This window comes from Sminthopsis crassicaudata, chromosome 1 (genome assembly GCF_048593235.1).
Source record: "Sminthopsis crassicaudata isolate SCR6 chromosome 1, ASM4859323v1, whole genome shotgun sequence".
NCBI classification, from domain to species: Eukaryota; Metazoa; Chordata; class Mammalia; order Dasyuromorphia; family Dasyuridae; genus Sminthopsis; species Sminthopsis crassicaudata.
In genome coordinates this window covers 50,058,432-50,076,232 of record NC_133617.1, presented here as the reverse complement: position 1 = coordinate 50,076,232, position 17,801 = coordinate 50,058,432, and the positions used below count along the sequence as shown (strand labels likewise).

The following is a 17,801-nucleotide window of genomic DNA, read 5'->3' as shown; positions in this document are numbered from 1 at the left end:
CCCCCATGGAGACTTAATTATAATGATTTAGTGGAGATGGGTCTCGGCTAATTTAATGTTCTCTTGTTGTTGAGAAACAGGAGGCCGGTGCATCTGAGCTTCCCGAGTAGGAAGCGGTGGAGACCTCTCCACCCAGGCCTCTGAGTACAGGCCTTAATTAACTCCCGGTTCCCATGGCAACCCCTGGCTGTGCAGCGTTTCCTGACAGCCGGGCTGGTGTGGATGGCTCCCCTTTTGTGATCACCGAGCGGGTCTCTTCTGCGTGCCATGTAATAGGGAGGGTGGGGGGCGTGCTCCCCCTTAGCTACAACAGTCTGGGGGACCCCAAAGCCATCCTCTGTCCCCTTCAAAGCAAGCCGAGGGCCGGGCGGGGCGAGGATGCAGAAGGCACTGGCCCAGCACGCGGGGGCTCTGGCCTCCGGAAGGCCGGCCCGTGTCCGGGACCCACACATCCGGAGACCGAGGGACAGGACCTGGGACTTCCCTGATCTAGGGGCTTCCCCAGAGGAAGGGGTCTCGGGGCAGGTCAGCACGGGCTCGCGGAAAGCGCCAGGATGCTGAGGGCTTGCTACCTGCGGCGGGTCGCCCGGAGAGTAGGGAATCAGTCAGTTCTCTGCTCTGCCAGTGCAGGAATGCTTAGGCCTCCCCAGCCTCCCCCGCCCTTCTTCCCTCCTCCTCCTCCTCCTCTCTTGCCTTTCCTCGTCTCCCTTTTTCCTTTTGTCTCCCCTCCCCCTCCTCTATCTGCCCCCTCGCTCCTCCCTTCTCCCTCCCTCCCTATCTCTCCCTCCTCCTCCCGGTCCCTCTTGACATCTCTCCCTTTTCTCTGAAGCGGGCGGCCAGCATGCTTAGCGCCCGCTCCACCTGGCGCGAGGTGTGCCGGACCAAAAGCGCCGTCCGCCCGAAAGGAGCTGCTCCCTCCTCTCCCCCCTCTCCCTGCTCTTTCCTTTTCAGCCCTCCCCTCCCTCTCCAGAGTGTAACGCAGTGCCGGGCGCCCAGCGGTCATTAGTAAACGCCTGCTGGCCGCCCGCCGGGGACCCCCGCGCTCGGCGGGGACCGAGACGGACGCGGGGCAGGAAGGGCTGGAGCCAGGCGGGGGCCAACTGCGAGGCGCCGGGGACGGCGTCGGAGCCGGGCTCTGGAGATGACTGCTCAGCCTGTGCAGGAGGCTGGGGGGAGGCTGGAGGCTGGGGGGAGGCTGTTTTAATAGTCCGGCTAAAGGGCTGGAAGCCTGATGTCTCTGGAGGGCTTGGCTGTGGAAACGTGGAGAAGGCAGGAGGGACACGGGGAGGGCCAAAGAGCAGGACTCGGTGACTGATTGGATGTGGGGGCTGAGGGGAGGGAGCAGTCAGAGACAGCTGAGGGCTGGAAGGCTGCTGATGCCAGCCCCAGAAAAAGTGACGGGGAGGGGAAGGCTCAGAGGGGGAGGGGAAGGCAAGAGAACGTGCTTTCGTCTTATTTCCCCAAGCTCCATCCCAGCTTGTCTAAAATGGCATAAACTCAGGAGTGCGCCTTGGTAGGACACTCTCCCTCCTCCCCAGTAACTGCCTTGTTCCCCCCCCCCCCCCTGCGTCACTGTCTCTGTCTCCATCCTTCCTCCTGTCTCTCTCTCTGCCTCTTTGTCTCTGCTCACGTCTCCATCCCTCTTCCTCCCTTTCCACCCCCTCTCCTTCTGCCTCTCTTTTTCCCTCCCCCTCTGCCTCCCTCTCTTGCTCTATTTCCCTTCTTTTTATCCTCATTTTCCTCCTAAAGTACTTTTGTATCTTTTGCAACTGTCCTGTTCCAAATGAAATCAGATGTAAGACAGCACTGGAAGGTTGGAGGGGGAAAGCTGCTCCCAGGTTGGGCCGGACCCTCCAGCGGGACCGGCTCAATGGCCTGCTGTGCCCGCCCAACACTGGGGGTGCCCCTGATGCCCAATATTGCCTTCTGCCGGTCTGATGAGACACCGCTCCCCGCTCCCACGAAATGCCCGCTATGAGAGCAGCCTTTTTGGAACTGGACAATGGATTTGATAATGACGTTTCTAGAAGGTCCTTGGATAAAAGTCCTCGGAGCTGGGGCAGCTAGATGGCACAGTGGATAGATAGAGCACAGGAGGATCCGAGTTCAAATGCGGCCTCAGACCCGTAACCCGTCCCGGCTGGGTGACCCTGGGCAAGTCACTTAACCCTCTAAGATCCTTCCTGTATTTAAAAACTCAAGGCTCAGTGGATAGATCCCTGGTTCTGAACTTAGGAGGACTTGAGTTCAAATGTGGCCCAAGACACTTAACTAGCCGGGACAAGTCACTAGCTGTGTCTCCACTCTCTGCAGGGATGAAGCGACAGAGATCTACAAGGGGCCTCAGTTTGCTGCTTAGTAGATGAGGGGGTTGGAGAGGAACAAGAGACAGCCTGCTGAAGTTTAAAAGACTAACAAAAATTGTAGGGGATTGGAAAGGCCCTCGGGATGCCGGTGGTTTGATTCAAGCACGGGCCGGATGCCACTGGGGCTTCTTGATTACTGTCTGGCTCTCTGAGAGGGGACGACTAGACAGCTGCCCACGGCAGAGGCAAGAGGCAGTGGGCTTCAGTGGAATCAGGAGAAAGAGCTTTTGTCAAGAGCAATCATGCGGGAATGGCATGGCTCAGGGAGGCTGTGCAGTCCATCCCTGGAGACCTTCAAGAATAGAACAGAGAGCCATCTGTTCTGGGTGGGTTAGACCTTCACCTGCCCGAAGGCAGGGAATTGGAACAGTCCCGTTCAGCTGACTCCTCCCCAGAATTCTCTGCTTCCATTGAAGAGTGCATTCCAGAATTCTATGATTCTATTTAGGAGTCGATTCCTAACATTCTATGATTCTTTCTGAGATTGAATTTCAGAATTCGGTGGGTCCCAGAATTTGATTTCAGATTCTATTCCAGAATTCTCTTTAGGATTTAATTTTCAGAGTTATATTCTTCTTTTTAGGATTTTTCTCCCCAAATTTCACTTCAGATTCTATTTGAAAATGTAATAGTTCTTTTGAATCACAGACCTCCACGGATAGCATTTCCCTCTCACACTCTTGGGGTAAGCTTATGGGGGTTTGGCCCTTGTTCCCAGAGATGGGGATTGGAAGAGACTCTTACGTAGAAGGAATCTGCATCCTTGGATTTCCCACTCAGTCATCTTCCTGCAGGGCTTGGCACTCCTATCTGGGTCTGGTGAGACCAGGCTTGATTTGGTTTCTGAGTCTGAGTCATGGTGGCTCTGTGTGTGCGTGTGTGTGGATGATGGGGGGAGGAGGAAGGTTTTTTTCAGGCACAAATCAGACCTAATGCCATCATGTGGAATAAGCTTCTGGCTGAAAATTATTGTGGGGAGGGAGAAAGAGGAAAGAAAGGGAGAGAGGTGGGGGATAAATATGAAGGGGCAGTCCAGGGGCAGCCGCGTCCAGACCTTTGACCAGAAGGCTGCCTCTGGGGTCACACGTGGCTCTGTCCCAACTGTTCCTAACAATGCAGGGAATACTGCTCCATGTCCACCCCACCCCCACCCTGTGAGGGCTGGCGGAGACGAACACATCTTCCAGCAGAAGCCCGGGATGTGAATCTCTGTCGAGCCCAGTTCTGCTGGGTCGGGACGGGGGAGGGGTGGAGAGAAAGATCAGAGCAGTCAGTTGGCCAACAAGCACTTATTAAATGCCTACTATATACCAAGCACTGACTGGAGGGACAAAGAAAACCAAAAGGCAGGATCTGTCCTTGGGGAGCGCAGTCTAAAAGAATAGCCTATTGCCACAGGCCGCCAGGGAAGAGAGGAATAAGGGTCAGCAATGTCTGGCTACGTGGTCCAGGAGCTGGGCACCGGGCCAGGCAGATGGGACCAGGTGGGGAGCCTGGATTTCTCCTGAAGCCTGCAGCTTCCGGGCTGGAGGCTCTCTGAGGATGATTCCCTCTTCCCTGGGACTGGAGGCAGAGATTCTTAGCGAGGCCGCCTCCCCTAGGAACAATCACAGACCATCCAAGATGGGAGGGACCATGAAGCTCTTCGTCCCAGTCATTGACAAAAGTGTTGAACAGCAGAGGGCCAAGTACAAAGCCTTAGGTACTCCATAGGACCGCCATTGCCATCACGCTGACAGGGATCCATTAAAAAATGCTCTTTCTGTCTGGGCGTTTGACCAGTTCAAAAGCCACCCCCCAAACTGCCAGCTAGCCCGCATCTCACCCCCTTTTCTACATGGACAGCACTTTGCCAAATGCTGCTAGAGGTTAGCTGGGTGTGCTTTTGTTATTTGGCCATCAGCAACTCTTTGTCTTCCATTTGGGCTTTCCTTGGCAAATATACTGCAGCGCTTTGCCATTTCCTTCTCCAGCTCATTTTTACAAATAGGGAAACTGAGACAAACAGCATTAAGTGGCTTGCCTGGAGTCACACAAAGTGGCTGAGACCACAGTTTAACTCCGAAAAAGGAGTCTTTACAACTGCAGACCCTGTACTTTAGCCACTGTCACCCAGCTGCCCTAGACACACTCTACACTTATGGTTTATCTTTTCTATAAGGTATTCCTAATTTAGCCAGAAATGGAAACAAAGTCATTCTAGCATGACCTGTTGTTGATGAAGCCTTACTGCTTCCTTTTCTAAACAACCACAAACCGTCCCTTTAATACTATATTCTAGAATCTTGTCAGAAATCAAATTCCCATTTGTTGGCTAGCCAGAAGAGATTCGATGATAGAGAATACAAATCTTCTTGGAGGAGAATAAGGAAGACCCCCATCTATCTTTCAATCAACAAAGCATTTTTAAGCATTCTACTATGTGCCAGGTACCACACTGGGTTACCAAAAAAGGTACATAAAGTCTGCCCCAAAGTCCCTGCCCTCAAGAAACTTGTATGTCATTGGGGGAAGTAACATGTATCTATTTACAGGTATCTATAAGATATATGCAAAGTAGATACAAGATATTTTATTGAAGGTGAGCAGGCAGCTTGGGAGAATCAGAAAAGGCTTTATGTAGGAGGTAACCCTCCAAGGAAACCAGGAGATGAAGGAGAGATGAGAGTCATCCATGAGGAACTGCAAATAAGTCAGTCTGGTTGGGTCATAGGATCCATGAAAGGAAGTAGCATGTAAAAGTCTGCAAAGCAAGGTTGGAACTAGGTGGTAAAAAGATTTCAGGGGCAAAGAAAGGAGCTTGTAGTTGATCCTAGGGGAGACTGGCAACAACAGAAACCGTCGAGTAGAAAACTGACATGGCTAAGCCTGTCAGGTGGCTGTGCGGAGGATCGGTGGCAGAGGGTTGCCCTTGGAGGCAGGGAGAACAGCTTGGGAATAGTCAGGGGAGATCCTGCAAGAGTCTACAGAAAAGTCCAGTTCGTGGAGGGGGTGGCTGTTAAACCAGATTAGAATCCTGAGGTGTGGAGATAAGGAAAGAAAGGCCTTCTGGGGAAAGGGTATAGCCTACACCGGATGGAAAGTGTAGGCTATAAGGGAAATTGCAATTTGTATAGTTATAGCTGTTTTGAAGGAAGAGGTTAAAGCTGGAAAGGTAAGATCTCAATTGTGGAAGACCTTGGATGCCAGATCTTGGATGGAAGGGTGAGACTTTCTCTTGCAGCTCATGGGGAACTATTAAAGTTGGGAAATGGTATAACCATCTAAAAGGAGATCAGAGAGATCAGACCAGGTGAGCTCTTTGGGGATGAAGAAGATGGATGGGAGGGAAATTGAGAAGGAGGGACTTGAAAAGTGGCCGGCTGAGGGGATGAGACCTTGAAGGAATCAGAGGCTGCAGCGATTTTGAAGCTGAAGGGTGATGGAGGATTTGGGAAAAAATAGGGAATCCAGGGAGAGGAAGTGGTTTAAGAGGAAGCTCAGAAGTTCTTAAATCTAGTGATAGGGAAAGGGTACCTTAGAGATCATCTAGTCCAACACCCTTATTTTTATAGAGGAAATTGAGGTCGGGGCAAGTTAAATGTTTTGCCAAATATAAGTGGCAGAGGCAGAATTTAAACCCAGCCTCTCACTTCAGAGCTAATGTACCCCTGGCCTTTGAGACTGAGGGGGCCAACACTCATGCAGGTGAGGATGCCCATTAATCAGTCAGAAAATGGAGTCTGAAACTTGGGGGAGAGAGGGGCCAGGGCAAGAAATACAGATACAAGAATCACCAGAATCAAGGAGAAAGTACTGGGGGTGGGAAGCTTGGGTCCCCAGACTTAGGGGGGAGGTGTCTGTGAGCTTGAATGAAAAAAAATGACTCCTTATTTTCACCACCTTTAACTAAAATTTAGCATTTGAAAATACTATTCTGAGAAGTCCATGGCTTTATCAGTTATTTAGTCATTTTCAGTCTTATCCAACTCTTCATGATCCCATTCACTTAACCCTATTTACATCAATTTCCTTAAAATAAGGGGTTTTCTTAGCAGAGAAAATAGAGTAGTTTGTCATTTCTTTGTCCGGATTAATTTACAGATGAGGAAATTGAGGTAAATAGGGTTAAGTGACTTGCCCAATGTCACACTAGAACAAAAAAAAAGTTAAGAACTCTGGGTAGAGACAGGGAGAGTCAGCTTGGAGAAGAACCTAGCCACCATTCATTCCCCTGTGAGGAGTGCTGTTTGATTGAACCCATGAAGACTCCCATTCAGGAATCCTCATGCAAGAACTGTTAATCATTTTTAATGGACACCAAAATGGGAAAGATCTGTTTCACTGGGCAAGAAAAATACCCAATCTCTGGAGGTGGAGAAGTGGACTTAGGGTTCCGGAACTAGGGGTTTTAGGGAGAGGCATATGGCCAGAGCCAACAAACCTCCCATCCCCTGACTGACTGCCCCAAGACAATGGCTTCCTGATCTCAAAGCGTCTTCTCTCCACTAGCTTATCCATCCCAAAAAGCTCACTCTAGTCCAGTTCTAGTCCTGGTCTCCCTTACATAGTTAAGACAGACTTCTGACCATCTTCTCCATGACCTGCAGAAGGTCCAAACCCTTTAGCCTGGTGTTTAAGGCTAAATTTGACCATGGTTTTCCATATTAGAATTGATAAGGCTTGGTTCCTATCTCACCTTAGCCACTTACTAGTTGGTGACTCTAGACAACTTTCTTCATCCTTTTGTGCCTCAGTTTCTCACATATAAAACAAAAGGGGAGGGTTGGACTAGATGTCTTTAAGATCCCTTCCAGTTTTTCATCTAGAATATTGTTTTTCCAAACTCCTCTTTTTCCACTAAAACATACTTTATTTTCTAATCCAAATGGACAACTCAAAGTTTTCCAACAAATTCTACACTTTCCCATCTCTGCATGAAATTCTCTCTACCTAGACTGCCTCTGCAGGACTCATTTTCACAAACCCATTTTCTTTCGTCTTTGTGAGCACCTCAATTGCCTCCCCCACCCCAGACCCAGATTTCTGAGGCTCTTGCCTGAAAAGAGACATGAATCAGAATGCCTGAATTCTGAAATGGGACACACACAGCTTCTTTACAGCTTGAGTCCTGGCAGTACCAGTACCGATTGCTCATAGACTCTCAGAGCTGGTCAGAGGTCAGATCATCTCCAAACCTCTTCATCCCTCCCTCTTCCCAACAAGTGGGAGGCTGTCAGGTAACTACATCTCACCATTTAGTTCCCCTACTAGGATCAGCTCCAGGATCAAATGCGCACTCCTCTGTTTGCTGATGAAAGGCCTTCACAGTCTCCTTTAGATGACCCTTTCTGCCTTTCTTACCCCAAACTGTCCCTGCACAAACTTCATGGTCCAGCCAACCTGCTGCTGCTCACACTTTCCATCTCTCCTCTCTGTGCCTTTGTATGGGCTCTCTCTAGTGTCTATCGGGTCTTTTCCTCTTCTCCACCTCTTAAAAGTCCTAATTTCTTTCAGAGTCCAGTTCAAATATCACTTCCTCCATGAAACCTTTCCCAATTCTCATGGAATTTAGTGCCTCCTCCCTACTGAATCACCTATTGATTTTGTATATGTTGTCTTCCCTCATATATAAGCTTTTTGAAGGCAGGTACTGATTTATTTTCATCTTTGTGTCCTCAGTACCTAGTATAGTGCCTAGCACATAGTAACCATCCAATAAGTGCTTACTGATTGTAAAATGGGATTAATAATGCTTTGGTCAATATGCCTAGATTTATTAATCACCCAAGAATGTTCTACCCTATGCTACAGGTGCTGGGGATATCTGTAGCAAAAATAAAATATTTCCTGCTCTGAAGCAGTTTATGGTGTAGGGAAGAGATGTGAGTACAGTGATAGGTACATAATAGATAAAATGTGATTTGTTAGGAAGAAATGGAGGAAGGGAAGAAACGAAGGGGAGGAAGGGAGGAAACAAAAAAAGTAGGAAGGAGAGGAGGAAGAAAAAGGAGAGATTATGGAAGAGTGAAAAGAAAAGAGAATGGGGAGGATGGAAAAAGATTTGGAGGGAAGGAAAGAAAGGAGAAAGGAAGGCAGGGAGAGAGGGAGGGAGGAATTCCCTATCTCACAGGGTCATTTGGGGCAAAATTCTTCTAAAACCTAAAATCCACAGACCTATTATTATTAATCTTGGCATCTTGCAAGAGACTCCTTGGGGGGAGGGGGAATGCCTCTGGATCTAGCAAATAGCTGAGAAGTAGATGGAGAAAGGGAAATATTCAGCTCTCTGGAGTGTGTTAATTATGCTGAAGCTCTGAGCTCCCTCTGTCCCTTTGGGAACCTTCTGCTCTGAACACATGGGCTCTTTCCCCCAGGAGAAACAGAAAGCAGGACAGGTCCTTTTGATGGGCCAGCTTGTCACAGAATCAGGACTGACCCTTGGATGGAGGGACCTCATGGGTTCCTTTTGACATCATCTGGGAAAAATGTCCCCTCCTTTTCATCCAGGGCATGACCCATCTCAGACAAGATGGCAATGGATGGAATTGTAGAATCTTAGATTCCAGAATCACAGAATTTAAAAATTCTAATCATTAGGAAGGACCATAAACTGGATGCTTTTAAAATTATAATACTCGAGTTTGACCCCAAAGAGGAAACAAAAAACTTCCCCTTTCCCCTTTATCGAGGTTGGTCCATGGGTATGGAATGTTGAATACAACTTTAATTTTTTCCCATGTGTTGATTGATTTTGCTGATTTTTCTTTCTTCCTTTTCATCTGTTTTCTTATTTTATTTTTGTCATAAGGGATGGTTCTCTGGGAGGCATATATGGGAAAATGGAGGTAATATGAAAACAAAAGATAACTATAAAAATAAATGTGAAATAAAATTTTAAAAACTAAAATATATTTATGAAAAATCTTTTAAAATTTGATTTATATCTTGTTTTTACTTACATTTCCTCCTCTAGGAAAAAAAATTTAAAAAGAAAAAGAAAAAAGAAAAAGCCATTTCCACATGAAACAGAAATCTCCCCTAGTATTCCCAACAAGTGGTCATTCAGTCTCTACTCCTTGGAGCACCCTACCTTTTGAGCGAGGCCATTACACTACAGGGCATCTCTGATTGATATCTTCCCTTGCTTTGAAATGAGATCTACTTCCCTACAACTTCTTCCCATTCATTTTAGGACTGTCTTCTGGGTTCACATAGGTCCCACAAAATCTCTTCAGAGATTTGAAATCAAAGACTATTTCCCCACCTCCAAGTTTTCTCCTGGAGATGGCTAGAGAGCCTGGGGGAAATGTCTCTTTAAATTCTGTACCCAGACGGTGATAAGGGCACTAGGTGAATTAAAAGAATAATGCCAGCCTACATTCACGTCAAGCTTTATTAACAAGAATATAAAGGAACCTTATCATTTGATCATTATTCCAATAAAACATTCTTGTTTTAGCAGTGAGGAAACTGAGGCACCAAAAGGGAAAAAAAGTGGTTTGCCCAAGGTCACAAAGCTGACACGAGATTCCAACCCTGGTTTCCGGATTCTAATTTCAGGGATGCTTCTTGTGATCCAGCCCTCATTCCCTAGTTCAACATGCTCCTTCCTGTCCCCTGTATACTGCTAAGACCCTGGGTCCCACATGCTCTAATTGCATGTCACTGCTATCATTGACCCCTAGGGTGCTGGAAGCATAGGAACCAACCCCAGGTTGGTTGCTTGTGTGACACTGAAAAATTCCACAAAGGAGCAGGCTCTCTGTACCCACTTCCTCTCTGCCCTCAGGACCCCTACATCCCTATGAACCATGAAGATGCTGTAGTATGTTACAGGGAGAGGATCCCTTAGAATGTAGAATGAAGACTATCAAAATTTATAATTTAGAACATATAGGGTCAGAATAGAAAGGTCCCTTGAACATAGATCATAAACTTTGAGCTGAAAGGAATCTGGAAGTCATTGAAAAATACAATCCTTCATTTTATGACGGAGAAACTAAGTCAAGGAGCAATTAAATTACTTGCCTGAAGCCACAGAGTCAACATGTGGCAGAGGGGATTTGAACTTATGTCAGCTAATTCTAAATTTGAGACTTTTCACCATATCATGCTAATGTCAGAGATGGAAGAGGGACAAAGAATGTCAAAAGTGAGTAGGAGGGTGGGAACATTTAGAATGTCAGGAGGAGCCTTAGAATACAAAATATCAGAGGTTGGAGGGACTTAGAACACAGGATGTCAGGACTGGGAGGATCCTTAGAACCCAGAATGTCTGGGAGATGGATTAGAACACAGGTCAGAGTTTAAAAGGCCCTCAGACACCATCCAATAATGACATTGAAAATTGTGGCCACATCTTCCCTGCCCCCAAATTCTGGCTAGTGCTAGGGAGAAAAGAACTCACATTATTTACAGTTAGAAAGGATTAGGGATCATTTAGTCACTCATTTCACCAATTCAGAGAAGCTAACATACCCATGGTAGACAGTTGGGGAAAACCAGTGGAAAGTTATAGCCCAAAACCAGAAGATGAACTGACAGAGTAAGAATTAGAATTAAGACATCCTGATTCCTAGATCGGGTTACCCAGTCTCCATTATTCCTCACTACCCCCAGGTCCTGCCTATCTCTATATTCTTCAACCCCTAACAACTGAAATCCAGTTACCAAGCCTAGTGGTTTCCTCTAGGCTCTCACAATGGGATGAGCAGGGGAGTTCTGTAATTAGCAGAATTTTACCTCCCTACAAATTAATCCACAAATTTAAATACCTGGAGATTGCTCTGCTGAGAGCCTGATGTAATCGAGAGGCCCCCATCGATGCCAGGGGAGATCTGGGTCAGCAGGCAAACTTCTCCAGGGGCTCTGTAAGAAATATCCCACTCCTGCTTCTAGCTTGGGCTTCTGGGAAACTAATGATTAGGGAAGAGATTTGGAGGCCAGCCCCACTTCAGATACGTTATTGGGGTTTGGGGTTTTATAGCTGAATGAGACCTTAGAGATCATTTTATAAATGAGGAAACTGAGATCGAAAAAGAAAAAAAAAAGGACTTTTTAAACACACATAGTATATGTATGGAACGATCTGGTTTGAAACCCAAGTCTCCTGCCCCAATGGCCATCTCTTTCCTTTTGCTGAAGTCACAGCCAAGGGGAGCTGTCCAGCCTTATTTTTCCTGGTAGGAAGCTCGGGCTGCCTTCTACTTTATTCTTCTTGGTCTCTGCCTTTCCACTCCATTCCAAATGACCACTAGGAAACTCCTGCCCCAAGGGGACCCAGAAAGGTGCTAGTCTCTGAAATCGAAAGAGCCCAAGAGCCCAACTGTGTCAGTACCAGCACTGTGGCTAGCTGCCTCTGCACCTAATCTCAGTTTGTCAGATTTCCCAAGGACTATTTTCAGAACTGCAGAAAAGCTCTTACACTGACCCAAGATCGCCACTTCATCTAAATTTTCTGTGGCAAGTCACTTAACCCCGATTGCAAAGAAAACTCACCAGGAACACAGCTAATAGAACTCCCACCCAAATAACCCCTCCTTTGTGACTGACAAAGGAAGAAGAGTCAGTACTCACTGGAGAACATAAGGATGGCATTCCAATATTCCAGGCAATATTCATTTTGACGAAACCTTCTAGATTTCTTTCCCCCCTTCCCTCCTACTCCAATTTTTACATCTTTGCAATTGCCTAACTCTGTCAGAAAGGCATTTTTATGGCAGCAGGCTCTTCATTTAAACTATAAGCAGCCACAATTCCCTCCCTAAATTCTGAGTGTTCTAACCTTCCCCGTCCACATCCTCAAATAATACTCACCCCAGGAAGAGTCTTTTGTTCGTGCAGAGCAGTCTGGGCCTTGATGGCGGAGTCCCGGGCGCAATAGGTGAGGAAAGCACACCCTGAGGAGGGGAAGAAAGAAATGGGAATCAGGCATTAGAGAAGGGAGATTTTTTTTTCTCCTTCTAGGTGTGCTGGAGCTACCTTCAATGGTTCACAAGGATGGGTAAATTGCAAATTCTACAATAGGTTAGGGCTTGAACTATCATCTTGTTGATAATTTAAACTTAAGTAAACAAAGGTGGTTATGTTAATAATAAAGATTAATTTTATTTTTAAAATTTAAATGTATTTTTAAACATTTTCCTCCAGTTATATTTAAAATAATTTTTTTAATTAAAAAAAATTTGAGTTCCAGATTCTTTCCCTTCTCCCCATCTCCCATTAAGAAATCACATGGGAAGTTATGCAAAACATTTCCATAAAAGTCATGCTGTGAAAGAAAACATAGATCTCCCATCCTAATAAAAAAAAACCCTCAAGAAAAATAAAGTTTAAAAAGAGAGAGGATGTTTCAATCTGCATTCAGACATCATAAATTTCTTCTCTGGGTTATGGATAGGATTTTTCATCATAAGTACGAGGATTAAATTTAAAAGTATAGCCAGTGTATATTTTTTTCCTGGAGAGCCGGTTGTTAAATATTTACCAACCCACCATAGCTTTCTTCCACATTCTCTGTTGCCCACTTCTGAGCCCCATTCTTAGGACATATATTCTCTTTTTTCCTTTCATCAGGCTTAGCTCTTCTGCCTTAGGCAGGGAAAGATGTCCATTCTCTACCCCATCTGTCCTTTAGTTGTTTGTTAATGATCTAGAATGGGGGAAGGGTAGGGAGAAGCAAGAAAGAAGGGTTTCTCTGGCTTGGTAGGAAGGAGAAGAGGAGGCAGGAAGGAGTCATTAAGAGGAAAACAGTCCAAGATTAAAAAGTCCACAGAAATGGGGATGGGAGAAATATAGATAGAAGATGGGAGTGGAAGGAGGGCAGAGGAGTAATTACTATAGTATAATTTGGGGAGGAAGATGGCCCTAAAGCACCGGACTTCGAGGAGTCTATTTGAAAATGCTCCAAAATCAGACTGTAGAGGGACCTTAAAGACATTGGAGGGAACGTAGCTGAAAGGGATCTTAGCTCGTGTCTACCTCTCAGTTGACAGATGACGAAACTGTCCTCATCATTTCAGAGAGATGAAATAATATCACAAAGCCAGTAGAAGGAAGAGCCATAATCTGAACCCAGCTTCTCTAATTCACCTTCATCTCCCTGCTTCACTTAAGCACAGTCAAGTGACTGTCCAAGACCACCTCCAAGTCTCCATGACCCTAAGGGTGACCATCTCCAGAGTCTCCACTCCCTAGATCTCATCACTCCACAATTCCAAACATTATGCCTTTGGAAATAGCTCCCAAACTAATATCTAATGTTTCTTCTGAGCTCCAATCCCATATCTCCAAATGCTCTTGAGACACTTCCTTGAGGCATCTAAAAAGGCAGTTGCTTCAGACTGGACTCATCTCCTACTTTTGATTCTTTTGATGGCCTCAAAGCTAGACTTTTCCTCATCCCCTTCTATCCAAATACAAATCAGTTCCCAAATCCTTTTAATCCTAATTCCAAAGTTATCTCTCAAATTGGTACTCTCATTTCCACTCCTTATATCTTAATTTGGGCCCTCCTTAAGTCTTGAATGAACAACTGAAATAGCCTCCTGATCAACCTGTTTTTAGTCTCTCCCTCCTCCCTTCATCCTTCCCTCTGCTGCCATAGTAAACTGCTCATGGACCTTTCTGATTAGGTCACTACCTTAGTTAATAACCTTCATTGTGTCCCCAGTGCCTCCCAGATAAAATACAAGTGCCTCAGGCTGGCATCTAAAATCTGCATTTATCTGACTTTGACTTCTCTTTCCAGCTTTATTTCTCCCTCTCTACTTTCATGTATTTTGAACTTGGGATGCAAATTGGGCCACTCAAAATTCTCCAATATAATCCTAATTTTTTTAGCCTTTCCTACGATTTTATTTTGTTCTAACTTACTGGGATTTGTGTTTCTCCATCTTTTACATTGTAAGCCCTTTGAGGGCAGGGACCATATTGTCATTTCTGTGTCCTCAACACCAAGCACAATGTCCTGAACATAGTCAACATTTGATAAATAATTGTTAATCAGAGTAAGAAGGAACCTCTGAGATGGAAGAAACATTAGAACGTGGAATATATTAGGTGAAATCTAGGGTCATACACTTGTGTTCAAAAAATCAACTTACAAGTATAACATGGCAGAAATATGGCTCCATAGAAATTTATCTGGGAAAAATGATACAGGAATCTTCATGTATTGAAAGTTCAATGGGAATCAACCCTGTGATATGTAAGGCAACCAAAAAAGCTAATCTGTTCCTTGGCCATTTTAAGAGGGGCAGAATATCCAGAACTAGGCAGGGGATAGCCCTGTTGTTCTAGGTTCTGATCAGAACATAATCTAGAGTACTGTTCATAGTTCTGGTACCACATTGATATACTAGACAGCATCCAGAGGAAAGTGATCAGGTGAATGATGAAGGGTCTCAGAATTATTCTTTCCATCAATCTTAATGTAGAATAATTCTGAGACCCTTCACCATTCATTAGAGAGATGTAGATTTCAATTTGATAACAGGAAGAATTTAAGCAGCTAAGTGGTTGAGTGAATATAATAAGTGGCAGCCTGAAGTCAGGAAGGCCCAAGTTCAAATCCATCCTCAGATACTTATTGGATATGTGATCTTGGGCAATTCACTTAGCCGTTACCTGACTCAGTTTCCTCAACTGTAATAGCACTTCTCTCTCAGAATTGTTGAGAATAAAATAAGATAGTATAGTATGTGACATATATGTGAGATATATGTGTGTCTGTGTCTGTGTGTGTTAGCTTTCAATGTAAAGAACTTCCAAACAATGACAGGGGTCCTCAAGAAGACTAGGAAGCCCTGGAAGATGGAAGGGTCTCCTTCACTGAAAGTCACTAAGAAAAGGGTGGGGCAGGGATTCTTGATCAGGTATGGACAGAACCTAGTGGCCTCTGACTAATCTCTCTCTGAAATTCCTTTTCCATCTGGGAGGGCCCTTAGAACCCAGGAGGTCAGGGCTGGGAGGGCCCTTAGAACCCAGGAGGTCAGGGCTGGAAGGGCCCTTAGAACCCAGGAGGTCAGAGCTGGGAGGGCCCTTAGAACCCAGGATGTCAGAGCTGGGAGGGCCCTTAGAACCCAGGGTGTCAGAGCTGGGAGGGCCCTTAGAACCCAGGATGTCAGAGCTGGGAGGGCCCTTAGAACCCAGGAGGTCAGAGCTGGGAGGGCCCTTAGAACCCAGGAGGTCAGAGCTGGGAGGGCCCTTAGAACCCAGGAGGTCAGAGCTGGGAGGGTCCTTAGAACCCAGGAGGTCAGAGCTGGGAGGGCCCTTAGAACCCAGGAGGTCAGGGCTGGAAGGGCCCTTAGAACCCAGGAGGTCAGAGCTGGGAGGGCCCTTAGAACCCAGGATGTCAGAGCTGGGAGGGCCCTTAGAACCCAGGGTGTCAGAGCTGGGAGGGCCCTTAGAACCCAGGAGGTCAGGGCTGGAAGGGCCCTTAGAACCCAGGAGGTCAGAGCTGGGAGGGCCCTTAGAACCCAGGATGTCAGAGCTGGGAGGGCCCTTAGAACCCAGGAGGTCAGAACTGGGAGGGTCCTTAGAACCCAGGAGGTCAGACCTGGGAGGGCCCTTAGAACCCAGGAGGTCAGAGCTGGGAGGGCCCTTAGAACCCAGGAGGTCAGAGCTGGGAGGATCCTTAGAACCCAGGAGGTCAGAGCTGGGAGGGTCCATTGAACATAAACACAGATTGCTGGAGCTAGAGGAGGCTTTAGATTGTAGAAGAGCATACCTTCCTTGTCTATCAAAGCTTTGATAATGGTTAGGGATCATCTAATTCAATTCCCTCCCTTGATAGATGTTAATAATTAGGATGGGGAAGAAGAGAGGGGGGAACATTCATCACTTTAGGCTTTCATCCTCCTCATCACTTCCCAGTGTCCTATTCTGATCAGACTAGTTCCCTACAAAACAATACCAAAAATCTCCAATGATTCCCCATTCCTTTCCCAATTAAAAAAATTTAGCTTTCCTCTTGATACTCCTATTGTACTCTGGCATTTAAGGTCTTCTGAAATCTCCATCCTGTCTGCATAATTGTAGCTTCTGCCCTTCACACAATCTATGTCCCAACCAGACTGGACAGCTCTCTAACCTCCCCACTTTGTCCTCTGCAAGCTGGATGCTCCAGATTGATCCCCTCCCTGTTTCCATACTAAGATATTACTCCACAGTCTGAACCCTGATACCCTCTATGCGAATATGCTGTTGGTCACAAAGAAGAAGGTGAAAAAAATATAGATAATTCAGAGCAGCCCATCCCCACTGCTGGAGATAGCAGGCAGAGCTCCCTTTCCAGAGGGGGAGTCAGGGGCATCATCTTTGTACACAAAAGATAACACATGCATTTGTAATAATAATGACAATAGCTGACATTTCTATTATACAGTGCAGTTACTACGTATTCTCCCATCCATTATTTCATCGGATTTATTCTCTAGGTGGTTGCCAAAGTGATTTTCCTAACGGGTCCATTTGACTATACTACCCCCCCCCAACTCAAAATACACACACACATACACACACACACACACACACACACACACATATACACATGATAGATGTATGGAAGGATGATTAGACAGACAGACATATAGACAGTAAGATGGATAAACAGACAGATAAGATAGATGGATAAGCAGATGGATAAATAAGGTAGATAGAATGTATGTGTGTATACATGTATATATGCATACATACATATAATGTGTAATTAAGTATAAGAAAGTAGATTGGGGGTCAGCCCTCCAATCTGACCCATACTACTTTCCTAATTTTCATTACACATTACTTCCTTCCACACACTCTGTGGTCCAGGCAAACTGAACTTTTGCTATTCAATTCATGCTCTCTTCTCATCGCCATCTCCTAGAATTCCCAGCTTCCTTCTACATGAGACCCCAACTGATTCCCCCAGCTGTTCTCCTGTAAGGTCATCCTTTTAATGTATTTTGTATATTCCTATATACATGTTTTCTCTCAGTCTCTCTGCCTTTCTCCCTACTTATACGTATATACTCACACACATATGTATATGCATGTGTTGTCTCCCTCTTTAGAAAGGAAGTGCTTTGAGGGCAGAATGATACATCAGCCCAGTGCCTGTCCCATTGTAGGCACTTAATAAGCACTTGTTTGGTTGGTTGGAATTGATTTTTCCACAAGATCACTCCACAAGAGTGGCGGGGCAGGACTTATTTTCCTCATTTTGCAGATGAAGAAATTGAGGTTCTGAGAAATTGAGTGACTTTTCCAAGATTAAACCATTAATAAGCAGAGGGACAAGGATGCAGATCCCACTCGTCGCTACCATCCTTTCACTTAGGCGTCCAAGACTTTTCCCCTATTGACAGGATCTAAAAACTTCATATTCCCCGCTGATAATGTTCTAACCAAAGATACTTCCAGAGCAGAACGAGGTGTGTGGAAAAGCAGATTGGCCTTTGTGGTTGGTCA

At 45.8% G+C, this 17,801-nt stretch overlaps 1 protein-coding gene across 4 annotated transcripts in view; it reads right to left on the bottom strand.

Moving 5' to 3' along the window:
- The window catches only part of CELF5 (CUGBP Elav-like family member 5), a 71,826-nt gene that overhangs the window by 41,566 nt on the left and 12,459 nt on the right, over nt 1-17,801 (bottom strand). For all 4 annotated transcript variants that reach the window (XM_074302167.1, XM_074302169.1, XM_074302170.1 and 1 more), the window contains exon 2: nt 12,165-12,247. In XM_074302167.1, the coding sequence (XP_074158268.1) occupies nt 12,165-12,247 (83 nt within the window). The remainder of the gene's footprint in view (nt 1-12,164; nt 12,248-17,801) is intronic.